The sequence below is a fragment of the Rhinatrema bivittatum genome, chromosome 2, assembly GCF_901001135.1.
Source record: "Rhinatrema bivittatum chromosome 2, aRhiBiv1.1, whole genome shotgun sequence".
Classification (NCBI taxonomy): domain Eukaryota; kingdom Metazoa; phylum Chordata; class Amphibia; order Gymnophiona; family Rhinatrematidae; genus Rhinatrema; species Rhinatrema bivittatum.
Window position 1 is genome coordinate 545,179,323 of NC_042616.1, and position 15,172 is coordinate 545,194,494.

Genomic DNA, 15,172 nt, shown 5'->3' on the forward strand with positions numbered 1-15,172 from the left:
AATCTAGTTAGAACCTTTCCATTTCTCTGTTTAGAAATATGGAAGTATGTCCACTACAGTCAGCAGGTAAGGCAGTGAGTTTTGCTAATAAATGTTGGATGAATTCTTATTGAGTATCCTGGTTAGTCTGTATTTGGTATAGGAATCTGGGATTGGAGGAAGTTGTTCACTAAGGATTGCCCTATGCTAATTGGGAACCTACTGGGGGTAAAGATCATTCCATTTAAAAGTATAAATATGATGCTTCATTTTTACAATTTTTACCATTTTCTCAAAAGTTAGTAAAACTAGTATTATTCTCCTGTGCTATTTTTCCCCCACCTATGAAATGTATTGATACTCCTTTTTTAACTTACCTATATTATCAGACCTGAAATTATTGGCCTAGCATTATTTGGCTATGTAACTGCAAACTGTTAATAATGTCCTGTGCATTCTATCCTATTTGTAAGACTATGAATGTAAACTTAGCTGCTTTAACATGCTCTGAACTCTTTGACTGGAAAAATGTGATACAAATAAAGAATGATGATGATGATGATGATAGAAGTGCATTGTCCCACTCCCCTAACACCACATTGAGTAAGCCTGTGAATATCATGCTTCAGAAGCTAAGCAGCACTGGACCTGGAATGTACCTGATAAGAACATAAGAAAATGCCATACTGGGTCAGACCAAGGGTCCATCAAGCCCAGCATCCTGTTTCCAACAGTGGCCAATCCAGGCCATAAGAACCTGGCAAGTACCCAAAAATTAAGTCTATTCCATGTAACCATTGCTAATGGCAGTGGCTATTCTCTAAGTGAACTTAATAGCGGGTAATGGACTTCTCCTCCAAGAACTTATCCAATCCTTTTTTAAATACAGCTATACTAACTGCACGAACCACATCCTCTGGTAACAAATTCCAGGAGGTTACGTGGGAAGACCAGGTGCTGTGGGCTGCAGAAAGCAATGGAAAACAACTACAGTACCCTGCCAAAAAGTCATGGTCATATGGTGGACCATAATCGTCAAAGTCTGAAAAACACATAGGGGCAGATTTTCAAAAGGTTACGCGTGTAACCCCCGAAAAGCTGCCCCTGCGCATGCCAAGCCTATTTTGCATAGGCTCGGCAGCGCGCGCAAGCCCCAGGACGTGCGTATGTCCTGGAGCTTCGAAAAAGGGGTGGTCCGGGGGCGGGGCTGCGGTCCAGAGGCAGTCCGGGGGCGGGGCCGAGTGCTCCGACACAGCGGCCTGTGCCGGGGCATGGCGCACCAGCAGCCGCCGGCGTGCACAAGTTATGCCTGCCTCGAGCAGGAGTAACTTTTGGAACAAAGGAAGGGGGGTAGGTAGGGTTGGGGAGCGGGTTAGGGAGGGGAAGGGAGGGGAAGGTGGGGGGAGGCGGAAGGAAAGTTCCCTCCGAGGCCGATTTCGGAGCAGCCTCGGAGGGAACGGAGGAAGGCTGCGTGGCTCAGCGCGCACAAGTTGCACAATTGTGCACCCCCTTGCGCCCGCCGACCCTGGATTTTATAACATGCACACGGCTGCGTGCGCATATTATAAAATCGGGCGTAGATTTGTTTGCGCTGGGTTGAGCGAACAAATCTATGCCTGCGCGCAGGTTTTAAGATCTGCCCCACAAGGTACCTACCACCATCACCACCACTCTGCATCCCATCATCCAAATTGTTAATAAAAATATTTGTAAGGTCTACCAGGTCCTTACCAAAGGTATGTTCTTCAAATATGAAGGAGTGTGAAATCATTCTTATGGTCCATGAGCTCATGGGATCTTCATAATATTGTAAAGATACTCAACCAGAGTCACTAGGGATGTGTGTGTATGTGTGAGGAGTAAGAGTCAAGAAATTAGAAGGGGACCGTCTGATGGTCTAATTTCTGAAAAGAGATAGAGAGGAAAGGGATATTGCTTTCCATCTCCAAATTGAACAACAGGATAAGGGTCCTTTTGTCCTGAGACAAAAGAGAAATGTAGTGTTTGTAACTGCTTAGAAATGTGCTTCTTCATCTAAAGAAAGGTATCCATCCAAAATTGCAAAATAGGAGAACCAGTCCAAGGAGCTTCAGACTGCAGATATTAATAGGGAAAGTCTTAAAAAGCAACAAAGGATCCCTTCATTTGCTCTTGAAATTTGTCTATTTATTTATTTATAAGCAGTGAAAGGTGAAGAAGAGTCATAAGCAGCATCAAAACTGTAAATGATCCATTGCCTTTTTTTCTATCGAACTACTTGTATAATAAAACATCCCAACCAAGGTTTCATTTTCTGAAAACAGAGTACATAAGAGATTTAGAACTGAGTGACAAGTCTTTAACCTACAATACAACCAGAATCCCTTCTGACCCGTAGCTTATTGAGAAACCTTTGAGGTTTGTACTGTAGTTCCAGTTAGAGTGGTATAATGAGCTTTACACCACTGTTGTGCTGAAATACCAATACATTGTTTGGTCAGATACACTTAGAGAAAGAATAAATTATATTGGTTTTAAAGTTTTCTGACAAATTCTTTTGGTCATGAAGTTAATAACCAGTCTTGGCAGTGAAGGAAATAAAATATAATAAATATCTAGAGATATACTATGAGAATGCTAGGTAGACAAACTCATATAGTGGCAGAACTACTATAGCATATGGTATCTAATTGTATATCATTTTCTGTTAAACTCGTAGTCCAACAACCATTGCCATCTGTAGCAGGAGAGTCAGGCGAGCTCATTTGACCATCTGAGGCATCAAGCTTCTTATAAACAAACAAGGGCCTCAGTTTAGCACAGGTAAAGAGAAGGATCAGGCGGAAAACAAATGCTGCAGCACTGACACCCAAAAGAACACCTGAAAAAAAGAAAGGAAAAAATATAAAAATAATCATTTAGGTAGATCTATTTATATTCTGCCTTTTGGTACTTCAAAGCAGATTACATTCAGGTACAGAGGGCATTTCCCTATCCCCAGAGAGCTTACCTTCTAACTGGCTAATTTTGAAAGGGACACACATGCTCTAATTCTATATCATGTGCGCAGGTATGCACGAATCATTTAAAACACTCCTACCGCGCATATGTGTGCATGTAGTTTTAAGAGGCAACTCAAGTAATTGTCCCACTCATATTTCCGCTAGGGCTTTAGCGGCTTTTTTGTGCATTTGCAGGAGGATTTTAAAATATGCTCGCGCAAGGGAAAAACTAGTTTTTCCAATTAGTCCACCAGTTTGTCCAGTTCATATTGAGGTCTTCAAGACCCCTCTGGTTCTTCATCCTGTAAGCCCACCCCACTTGACCCTAAACCCTAATGCTGTACTGAAAGCCCTAAAACTCAAGATCTCCAGACTTGTTCTTTGTCAGGACCTGCAGTAAAGTTATGGAGATTACACACCAATGCACGCCATAGTCAGCTTTTTTAAAATTTGGAGTTATGTGCGTAAGTCTTGGCCCCGCCCCAGAACACTCATGCCTCACCCATTCCCCGCCCCTTATTCTTGACACGCCCACGGGTATATGCGCTTGTACTGCGTGGTTTCTTAAATTTCACAATGCTTGCGCATGGCCCACAATATGCACGTTTGTGGCCATTTTTGCATGAGAAATGCTTTTAAAATCTACTTCTAAGTTTATACCTGAGGCAACAGAGGGTGAAGTAACTTGTCCAAGGGCTCAAGGAGTGGTAGTGGGATTCCCTGTGTTGTAGCCTACTATTCTAACCATTGAACTATTCTTTCACTCCACTTCATCTTCCACCTCATCCTCACTTCCATGTCAAATGTAGTTTCAGAACAGAAAAAGTAGAAAAAGAGTAGCTAGCATCTTCATTGGCTTAGTGCCTCTAAATATATTTCTGGGACATTAGTTCAGTAATAGCTTAGAAGGAACTGATCATTGATCCCAAACCTGTCTACAGAATAATTAGATGAAAGAGAACATCTATTTTCTGAAGTGGTGGTAGAAGAACCTGATATAAAATACCTGTGCAGTCAGTGTGACTGTACCTGTAGCAGAAGCGACTGAGTCGAATACTGCTATTACCTTACCAAGTCCCAGAGTGAATTGTAATATTTTTACCTAACACTAGAATCAACTGATAAATGGTGTTTACAGCTACCGGATGAAGTCATCGGAGAAGGTCAGAAGGAAACCCAAACCGTGCCGGGAGAAGAAAGAAAAAGAGGCACCATAGTAAGAGCGTGCCGGTAGAGAGCGCTAACCCTGCTGGCCCAAGAAAAAAATCACTACAGTAGGAGCAAACTGGTGAGAAGACCAAGCCCAAATCACACATACCCACGTACACCCTGCCACCTCTACCCTCCCACGTGCCTACACCCCTCTTCTGCTCAGCCTTATACACCCCTTGCTATGCTTTCCCTAGACACATGCCCACACTGTGCATCACGGTATTGTGAAGCTGCATTTTGTAATTTTAACTTATGTAAGAAAGGTAGGCAAACATTTGAAGACAGATTGATTTATGCCTCATTAAATTGAATCCACCTAAAAATGCTCCAAAAATTTTAACTCACTATGAAAACAGTGCTAAACACCTATTTGTTAGTACCCGCCAAAGGCACCTAATTGCTTGAAGAATAAACCCCTAAATTTGCAATTTATAAACCACTAGGATTAGAAGCCCCAATCTTATCTATGGAAGGCAATAATGAGGCACTGCATATAGCTTGCAGTCCCTTGGGTACTTGGTACCTGCAAGACTGCAAGCTCCGTTTCGAAGGGAAACTCCTTGCAGAAATTGGCTTTGAAAATCAGACCAGTGTGCACAATGATAATAGAAAAATACCCATATACTTTGAAGCCTGTGCAAAGTACACTCATAAAAGTATGTGTGGAGATTTCAAAATCTATGTGCATCCTGTTCCTCCTCTGACTTGTCCCCAGCCCTGTTTTTCACACAGGTGAAAGTACAATCCCTGTCCTTTTCTTGTAATCTGTATAGTGTTATTCTGAGTTTATAATTTGTTTCCTTATTGGTTTCTGTAGTCCTGGAAGCATTCTTCAGAAAGATTTATGGCACTTGATTTAGGAGATAGCTCTGTGTCTGTGTTTCCTGTCCTGTTGACAGTAAATCTGTTTCTAGTAAAGTTGTTTTGGACTAAAACTCTACCTACATCATCTTTCTTTCATGAAACTTGAATCCTAGATTCTAGTAAATATTGTATATCTCTCCAGTGTCTGCCTGTTTGTTACTTGCTCTGATTTTTGTTACTTCATCTGATTTTGTTTTCAGCATTTGTTTGATTTTGTATCTACTTTCAGTTGTTTTACCTGCTTTCTCCTGATTTAGTTTTAGCACATGCAAATTGAGGTTTTAATAGACTTCAGTGATAAAAGTCATAGTGTACTATTTATATGAGACTATAGGAAACTGGGGTAGAGGACAAAAAGAAAGGGTTTACAGCTTTCAGGCAAAAAAAAAAGAAAAGCAGCCTCAAATAGCAGGCAACAGGAACAATCTGCTTCACCTCAGATCTATAACCTAAGGAATGAAAGGAACAAACAATTCACCCTAAGTAGCAGGTTTCAGCTCTTCTATAGGAAGTGACTGAATCTAGGTAGAGTGTGCATCAAGCTAGGTATAGAGTACATTGTACAAATCAACTCCTCTTGTACCTCTCATTGATTCAAACATGTTAGGAATCAAGCGGGATGCTGCTTACCTTCAGCAATCCCGCGGGGCTGCAATGACCGGCGGCGACTGCAGCTGAGAGCAGCGCAGCAGGACACGTGCGCTATCTTGGCTCCTCCCCCCGTCATGCTGGGCGTCCTTGCCAGAAGTTCCCGCGGAAGTGTGGGAACACTGAAGATTTAAACGCCATCCCTGTCACACTCCCCTGCCTTGGCAACGGGCCGGTTTAGAGTGTGGTTTCACTGTTGGTGCTTCTCCTTGCTCTGCCCTGACTTGGACTGGACTCTGGATTGGATTGTTCGCTGCCTGCCCTGACCCTGGTTCGGATTCTGGATTGGATTGTTCGCTGCCTGCCCTGACCCTGGTTTGGATTCTGGACTGGATTGTGTGCTGTCTGCCTCGACTACTGGACTGAACTCTGGATAGGACCATTCCTGTCTATCTAGCTACCTTCAGAGCAGATTCCAGTCTCCATTCAGGGTAAAGCTTTTACTCTCTATGATTGGATCCACTGAATCATAAAAAAAGAACAGAAAATCTTCAGTTATGTCAACTTTGCTATTTGTATCTCTGTGTATGTAAACCCCCCCCCCCCCAACCAACTCCATCCTGAAACCCCACACCGACTTAAAAGTACTCCTCAGTTATATCTACTAGATAAATGAAGCTTGATCGACGTGCTGCAAATGCGCAGTAGAGAGCAACTCTACCGCGCATGCGCGGGCAGCACGTCGGCCAGAGCTTGCCTGTAACAAAAATGGCGCGGCGAGGAGCAGTAGCAGTAGTAGTAGCGGCGGCGCGCGCGCGAGGGAGGGAGGGACCTCCCCCGGAGATCTTCCATCTGCGCCATCCGAAGGGGTTGTGAATGAGCTGAGAGAGGGGGAGTGACTGAGGGGAGGAAGGAGGGAGTGACTGAGGGGAGGGGGGAGGGGGAGGGAGGAGAGAGTGACTGAGGGGAGGGGGAGGGAGAGAGTGAGGGGAGGAGGAGAGAGTAAGGGGGGAGGGAGAGAGGGAGGGGGAGGGAGGAGAGAGTGAGGGGGAGGGAGGAGAGGGAGGGGGAGGAGAGAGTGGGGGGAGTGGGGGGAGTGGGGGGAGTGGGAGGTGGGAGGGAGACTAGAGGGAGAGGGAGAATGAGGGGGAGGGGGAGGGGGAGAATGAGGGGAGGGAGAGAAGAATGAGGGGTAAGGAAATGGACTGAAAAAAAAATGTTAATGTAGCCCGTTGTTACGGGCTTAACGGCTAGCAATGGTATAATAGAGAGTGACATATTGAGCTCTATTCAGAGTCTCTCTCTCTTTCAATTTCAATAAATGACCTGGTATGTTAGCTGGATAAGTAGAACTGCCCTTCAGTTATCCGGCTAAGTTGCAACCATTGAATGCTGCTGGATATTCAGTCACTACTTATCTGTCATCTAAGCAGCTTAGAAAATCGGGATCTGGATGTATAGGCAACCGTTTGTAGATTTTCTTACATATTTTTTAATAGTCTGACATGGTACTCCCTTTCTAGTTATAAGAACATAAGATGTGCCACATTGGATCAGAACAAAGGTCCACCAACCCAAGCATTCTGTGACAGTGGCAAATCTGAGTCACTAGGAAGTACTATGCAGATACCAATGAGTAGATCCATTCCTTAATTTTTACTCTTAGGGATAGGATAAGCAGTGGCTTTCCCAAATCTACCTGGCTATAATTGTTATGGATTTTGCCTCTAGAAGTTTCTCAAACCCCTCTACAAACCAGCTATGTTAGACATCTTGACCTCTGGCAACAAATTCTAGAGCTTAATTTTTCATTAAATAAAAAATACTTTCTATAATTTGTTTTTAAATCTTCCACTTGCTAGTTTCATGGAGTTTCCCCTAGTCTTATTACTATTTGAAAGGATAAATAACCATTCTCTATTTACCTGTTCCACTCCACTCATGATTTTATCAATCTCTATCATATTCCCAGTTTGAAGAGCCCTAACCTTGTAACCTATTCTTCATAAGGGAGCCATTCCATCTTATTTATCATTTTTGTTGCCCTTCTCTGTATCTTTTCTAGTTTTACTATATGTTTTTGAGATGGGCTGATCAGAACTGCACTCAGTATTCAAGGTGTGGTTGCAGCAAGAATCAATACAGAGGCATTATTATATTTTCAGTAATATTCTGTTGCGGTCCCGGTCACTGGACTCGTGACCAGGTCCTTACCTCTTGTCTGCCCTAAGTCCCGCAACGGGGTCCGGCATTTTTCGGGCCTTCTCAGGCCTCTCCGTGGCAGCGTCTCCACAAGGGAGACGCTGCCGAGCTCCGCTGCAAAATTCTGCCCCCCTTAGGCTCACGCTCGCACGAGGGGGAGCCTTTTAAAGGCACAGTGGCACGGAACCGCAGCCGGCCCCTAAGATGACGTCAGATGCCGGCAGGATATTTAAACCCGGCGTCTGACTGAAGAATTTGCCTTGCAACAGGGTTCACTCCTCGGAGTTACTAGTTGCCTTGCGTTCCTGTGTTCCTGATCCAGCTCCTGTGTTCCTGATTCAGCTTCTGTGTTCCTGATTCAGCTTCTGTGTTCCTGATTCAGCTTCTGTGTTCCTGCTTCAGTTCCTGTGTTCCTGATCCAGCTCCTGTGTTCCTGATTCAGCTTCTGTGTTCCTGCTTCAGTTCCTGTGTTCCTGATCCAGCTTCTGTGTTCCTGCTTCAGTTCCTGTGCTCCTGATCCAGCTCCTGAGCCCCGAACATTGCTCCACTTCAGCTTCAGTTCCTTCTCCTGGTTCTGGTTCCTGATCTTCAGACTGACTCCCTGGTATCTGATCCAGTACGTCTTCTGTTCCCTTGCCTGCTGCCTGCCTTGACCTTGGACTGCTCCTACGGACTATAGCCTGCTCTGGGAGACCTCTCCTAAGCCCCAGCGGCCCAGGTCCTCACAGGCTCCTCCTGGGGGGACCACGGGCTTCCAAGGGTGAAGTACCTGCCTGGTCTCCCGGCTCCGTGCCGTTACCTGGTCATTCTTCATGGCGGAGACTCGTTATCCTTCTATCCACCATCCGCACGGCCGGCCCAAGGGTCCACCACTCCAGCGACAACATATTCTACATTCCGTTCTGAACAATTCCTAATATTCTATTTGCTTTTTCTGACTGCCACTGCACTGTTCACTCGGCGGCTCGCAGGATGGCCCTGTGAGCTGCCTAACTCGCCCCTGACTCCACTGGCAACCTCAAACGGTTAGCATGCCACCACGTGCAACTGGATGCCGCCAAGCCTCCACTCTGTGGCTGCTCTCCAGATGCACATGTGCCTGATGCTGCCCCTCTTAAAGGGCCCCCTTAAAAGGATCCTCTGGAGGAGCATCTGACACTACAGTAACAGGTCCCCTGATGTGCCTTGGCTCTTCAGTGCGTGTTGCTACTTTTTCTGCATTCCTGTCTCTTCATGGTGTTCCTGCCCAGTTCCTGCCTCCTGCCTTGTCTTTACTTCTGCCTACTACCTGTTTCTGATTTTGAGGACTCTTTGAATAAGGGGATCAATTTTTTTTGTTAAAAGTTTGTTTTTTATTTCTTTTTTACATATTGAATTATGGGACATGAAAATGCATTGAGCAATTAACGTAATGATAAAGATGTGCCATCTCTATTTTCTTAGTATAATCAGAAACATAAATCAGTCCTGTCAGTTATTATATAGGTTGAGTGATTAAAAATGGAAACAAAGAATAATTTAGCTAGATGGAAGTTGTGTGTGTGTGTGGAGGGGGGGGGGGGGGGGGCAAGAGATGCACCAACAACATAAAACTCTTGATGAAATGCTGATTTAAGGGCAAGGTCCTCAGCTGTATGAGGTACAATCCTCATGGAAATGCAGCAGCTTTAGTGACATGTAGCCTGCATGGAGTGGTTGTTGTGTACGTGGACCCTTGAGCCGGCTAGAACACGTGGTGGATTCGCTGAAGGAAGGCCTGCAGCAGGACTCATAGCCAGGATGTGGAACAGGACCAGGAGACCTGACAGGACCTTCACCTATACCAACCCTTGTTCCCCCCAGGTTGAGCCCTTGCGTGCTGGCAGGACTTAGGCAGAGTTCTCCTGGCGAAGAAGAATCCGGTGGGCGGTCCGAGTCGAGGCAGGCAGAAGAGCAGAAGAGATGGTCCAGAGGTTGTGGCAGGCAGCAGTGGTGCAAGACGAGGAGGCAGACCGGAAGTCAGGGCGGCAGCAAACTAGCGAAGACGGGAGACAAGCCAAGGATCAGGACGGGCAGCAGAGAAGGAATATCAGAAGACAAGCCGAAGTCAGGAACCAGAGAGTCAAGCCGAAGTAGGAGCAGGAACTGGAACACAGAGGCAGGAGTGGAGCAGGAACTGGGACATGGAGGCAGGAGCGGAGCAGGAACTGGATCAACAACACGGAGACAGTAACACTGAGGCTGGAACTCGCAGGGACAGCAACTAGCTACTCAGAGAGTACGACCTGTTGCTAAGGCAAAGCAAGGAGGTCTGAAGTGGCCTATTTATAGGCCTCTATAGCTGATGTCAGGTTGGGGTCCGGGCCGAGGTTTCCCGCCACGGTCCCTTTAAATCCCAGACTTCTGTGCGCGCCTAAGGGGCAGAGCCCCCAGCAGAGTTCGGCGACATCTCCCTCATGGAGAGAACACCGCAGGAAGGCCTCGCCGCAAGTCAGGCCGGTGTAGAGGAGCCAGCAGAGAATCCTTGCGTCCGCGAGTAAGAGAGGGGGGACCCAGTCGCAGCTGACCGCACCCGGGTTTCCCAACAGCGGCAGTTGCTATTTCCCTTAACAGAAAGCTTGGGAGTAGCCTGCATGGAGTGCCAGTTGGTACTGCCCTTAACAAAAGGCTTGGGGGTAGACTGCAGGGAGCAGCAGTTGCAGCTACCCTAAAAAAAAAACTTGCTGGGTAGACTGGATGGATCATTTTGGTCTTTATCTGCCATCATTCACTCTATGCTACTATGTTACTATATATATAATACCATGATGAAATTCCTCCATTTAGATAAATAAACAGATTTCTCGGTTATTTCAGTCTTCTTACGGTTAAAATGCAGTTTAACAGTTAGCTACTATACACATAACACTTAAGTAATTATTTGTCATAAACATGAACTTACTTTCCTTTATAAGATTCAGCAAAATTACTTAGATCAAGGTACCTGAGGCCTTTATTTTCTATATTTTGATTCTAACTACAAGCAGTTAAAGAGCCTTTGCATGCAAGTAAAGGACAGTCTTTAATTAGAAGCTGAATATGTTACAGTTCTCATGATCTATGCTGAGTTACTGCAAACGGAATCAATTCAACATTATTCAAATATGTACTTACCAATTAATATATTGGTTACAGATGGCTTCTCATTTATCTGTCTATTTTTGAAAAGAATTCCAAATAGAGCAACTATGGCCGTTGGGTAGATTGTAAAGGTATAACGTACATACTTTTCAAATATAAAAGTTTCCAGTGAAAACCTGATGAGAAATAGGAGAAAATATTTTAAAACTCCTCAAGATTTTACATTGTTTTATTTTAAGTATATTATGAGCATGTTTACTGGTTCTGTTACTGTACATTACCAAAATGGTCATAGCATGTCCAAAAATGGGCCATCTCATATTTTAAATTATCAGTGGGTAGGTAACAGGACATTGCATGGCAAACTACCATGTTGCCTCATATGTATTGGAAGTCAGCATGACTTTAGCACTTCTTAACACCAGGCGTGCGCATGTTATAAAATCGGGGGTCGGCCTGCGCAAGGGGGTGCACAATTGTGCACCTTGTGCATGCCGAGCCGCACTGGCTTCCCTCGTTCCCTACCCCCCACCCCACCCTCCCTTCCCCTTCCCCTCCCTCCCCCACCCTTTCCCCTCTACCTTTTTCTTTCTTTTGTTTGAAAACTTACTTCAGCCCTGGGGCTGAAGTAAGTTGCACGCACCAGCCGACTGTGCCGGGAGCTTCTGACCCCACCCCCCCAGACCGCCCCTCCCCACCCCTTTTTACAAGCCCCGGGACTTACACTCAAGCCGGGACTTTATATGCATCGCTGGGCCTTTTAAAATCCTCCGGATTTACACGCATAACCTTTTGAAAATCTGTCCCTTAGTGGGCAAGTGAAGGATACCTCCAATAATATCAGAAAGTTCTGAAACCAAATGGAGTGCTAGAGCTACTGTCATTCTTCTGCATTACCAAATTTAAAGGAGGGAAGTTTCAAAGAATTACATAGGGGTTGTGTGCATAAAAATAGCATATACTCATGTGTGTAGCATATAGGTACAATATCTTAGTTTATAAACCTCAAGAGTATGCACAAACTTGCAGTATCATGCATAAATATGAATAGGGAAGGGGTGATTCTAGGGTGTTCTAAGGTGGGTTTCAGAAGTATGCGTACTAGTTGCTATTTTGTAAATGGTATATGCGCATACCTTACCAAACTTGTCAGCACATTTTTAAACCTGCTAAGCTTGGTTTATTCAAATTCTTTATATACCGCAATCTTAAATTAATATCAAAGCAGTTTCCATAAAAAGTAAATATTTCAAACAGTTAATAATGATTTACATTAAAAAATAAAAATCTTCCATATTCTAATATCCTAAAAAACCATAATAGAAAGCCTCTGTGAAATCCCATAATATAAAATGACTTTGTTACAAGTCATACAGGAGAAAAATCAATGGAAAAGTCATTTTTCCACTGAATAAATTTTGTTCTAACATTGAAATTCCCAGGAAAATAAAATAAAAACTGAAAACAAAGGTTCCCAAATTAATATTCATAAAAGGCCTTAGTAAACAGCCAATTCTTTAAAAGAAAATAGACTTCAGTGGACAGCAGCACAATTTCAAGAGTTTGCATGTGTCATGCACTGTTCTTGGGCATCAGAGGTTCACTGAGAACCAAGCCACGTGGAAAAGAATGATTTGATGACAGAAAAACACAATGGAAAAATTCCTTTTGAGAAGCAGTTGAAATATCATAATACTCTAGTGAATGGAAATACTCCTCTTCCACACATACTTATTTGTAAATATCTTTGTTCATACACATGTCTTATGAAATCCAAGATAAATCCAGTTACAGTGGAACATCAAGAAGTACATGCTATACAAAAAAAAAAAATTCAGAATGTTCCAAGAAACTGGAAAGGTCAAACTCCTCTAAAAGTTAAAAAAAAAACCCTTGGATGCAGGCATGCTAGGAGGTAGGTAGAACAACTTAACAATGGATGGAAAAGCATTTTTAAAAACTTTTAACATATCCAAGGAAAATGTTTTTAACAATTCTGTTGGAGATAGCAAAGAACACTGAGGAAAATTAAGGTTTGATTGCCCATATTCTCTAATCTACGATGCAATAATTGATTATCCTTAATGAGAGAAAGATGGCACTCATGTAATGACTTACAATTCCCTTGGAGCTCTCTTATTCTTCCATCCAATACTTCTAATGTCTGAGAGTGTTCCTTAACCTTAACAGAAAGACCCCCCAAAGTTCCCAGCATTGCTTCAGTTTTAGAAGAAACATTTTTCTCATAGTTTACTATCACTGTTCATAAAGAATCTAAGGTGACTGCTGCAGGTTTAGTGATCATAGATTGAGTCACAATAACCTCTGAAGAAGAACAACCTCTCTCCTGAAGGAATGGAAAGGCCTGCTTTGGTTGTTACATATGCCTGTGAGAAGAATAAAGATTCGATCTTAAGACCTTTTTTTTTCGTCTTAGGGATAAGATTTTTTGTGATTAGAATATCTCTCTCTTTCTGATGTTTTAAAGAGACTCAGCAAAGGCGCAAGGCTTTTTTGGAATATAAGCAGAGAGTGGATGGTTTGGTGGTACTTTTCTATTAAAATTCCCTTGCAAATATTGCGTTAAATATAAAGGAAATTTCTATGTATTTTATGATGTCAAACAGTTGAATTGGTTTCTTTCTAATCAAGGATCTCCGAGTTCACTTGATCAATAAAGTAGGAAATTTAAGGACCTTTATGATTATACAGGTTATACTGTATATGATCTTTTCCCTTTTTTGTTAACTCCCCTTGATTGTGGTCTAATTTGCAGCAATCTTATTGCTGTTTCTTTTCTTAAAATCTGGTTTATTTGATTGTAATTTGTTTTGAAAATAGTTATAAATAAAGAGTTAAAAAAAACAATTTCAGAAAGACAGGAATCTTGTTATGAATGCAGTGCTTATAATATGGGATGCAGATCAGATCTCAGACTAACAGTATGAAAGGGGAATATTCTGTTATGGAGAAAATGCAGATGAACTCTCATCACAAGTCAAATGAAACACATAAAACAGATGAAAAGAGTATACCCTCTAGTAACAAAACGTAGAGCTTGAGATTGGGGGGGGGGAAGACCCCTGGGGGCCCCAGCTTATAAAGGTATCCGGCTAATTTCTTCATTAAAGCAAATATGTTGTTCAAAATATCTTTGTTACATTTTTTAATTGCCTTCCAAAATTATTCAGGAACTTGTACATTTTTAAGGTTAACATTTAAAATAAATATTCTTCTTTTGGAAGGGGGCAGGGATGAAGATGTAATGCTTGATTGCAAATCTCAGAATGAATAAATAACAGAATGGGTTCCAGGTTGATAAAACATGCTTTTTTGCAAATCTCATTTTCATAATTCAGTAACCAGAAAGTATCTTGAGAATTACATTCGAGAATGAGCTAGAAGTTAGTGCAATACCATGCGCTGGTTGTAGTGCATGGCTCAATCCATGACTGGGCGTAGGACGTTCGTCCATAACCCCTGATGCAAAACGGGGCTTAGTGCGTCCAAAATGCACATCCAATCGCATGTGTAGGTAATAGCACTCATCACATGTAAATGCATGTTGATGAGGCTATTATCTATTCCCCCCAATGCAAAAAAAAAAACCATGCACCTGACGTGCACATTTTTACTTGCCAAAATGAATGCCTACCCTGAGCAGGTGTTAATTTTGGAGGAGCCCAAAAAGTGTACAGAAAAGCAGAAAATACTGCTTTTCGATACTTCCTCCGATTATATCATGGCGATATTAAGTCAGAGGAACTAAAAAATAAGAATGTCCCAAAAAAAAAAAAATTATACAAAGAAAAGGGTGCCGATGGCCAGGTTAAGAAAAAGGGATGCTCAATTAATGAGCGCCCATTTTCCTAACCTGTGCCTGTGCACAGATTAGGAAAATGAACGCTCTAAAATTGAGTGTCCGTTTTCCTAACCGGCTGACAGTCACCTCTCTCGGGCGCCTGCTGCTAAGGAGGCGCTAGGGGCGTGCAATTTCCCCTAGCGCCTCCTTTTTACCATGGAAGCCCATTTGCATTTTGTATTGAGGGGCCCTGGAGAGGTAGATCGGCACACATTAAGGGAGCTGGCGCTCAATCACGAGCACCCATTTAACATGCGCCGATATCGCATCGGCCTGAATCAGTTTAAAGGTTTTTTTCTTTTTTTTACATTGGCTCAGGATCTTGAATGAACAGATGAACAATTAGTCACAGATGTTGTGTTCCGCGGCCATCCGCGGGCACGGC

At 43.3% G+C, this 15,172-nt stretch overlaps 1 protein-coding gene across 1 annotated transcript in view; it reads right to left on the reverse strand.

Moving 5' to 3' along the window:
• Positions 1–1,604: 1,604 nt before the first annotated feature.
• LOC115085177 (mucin-5AC-like) overlaps positions 1,605–15,172 on the reverse strand; it is an 85,213-nt gene continuing 71,645 nt past the window's right edge. The window contains exons 10-11 of the mRNA XM_029590880.1: positions 10,959–11,101; positions 1,605–2,839 (exon numbers count right to left, since the gene is read on the reverse strand). Coding sequence (XP_029446740.1) covers positions 2,610–2,839; positions 10,959–11,101 — 373 coding nt within the window. The 3' untranslated portion in view covers positions 1,605–2,609. The remainder of the gene's footprint in view (positions 2,840–10,958; positions 11,102–15,172) is intronic.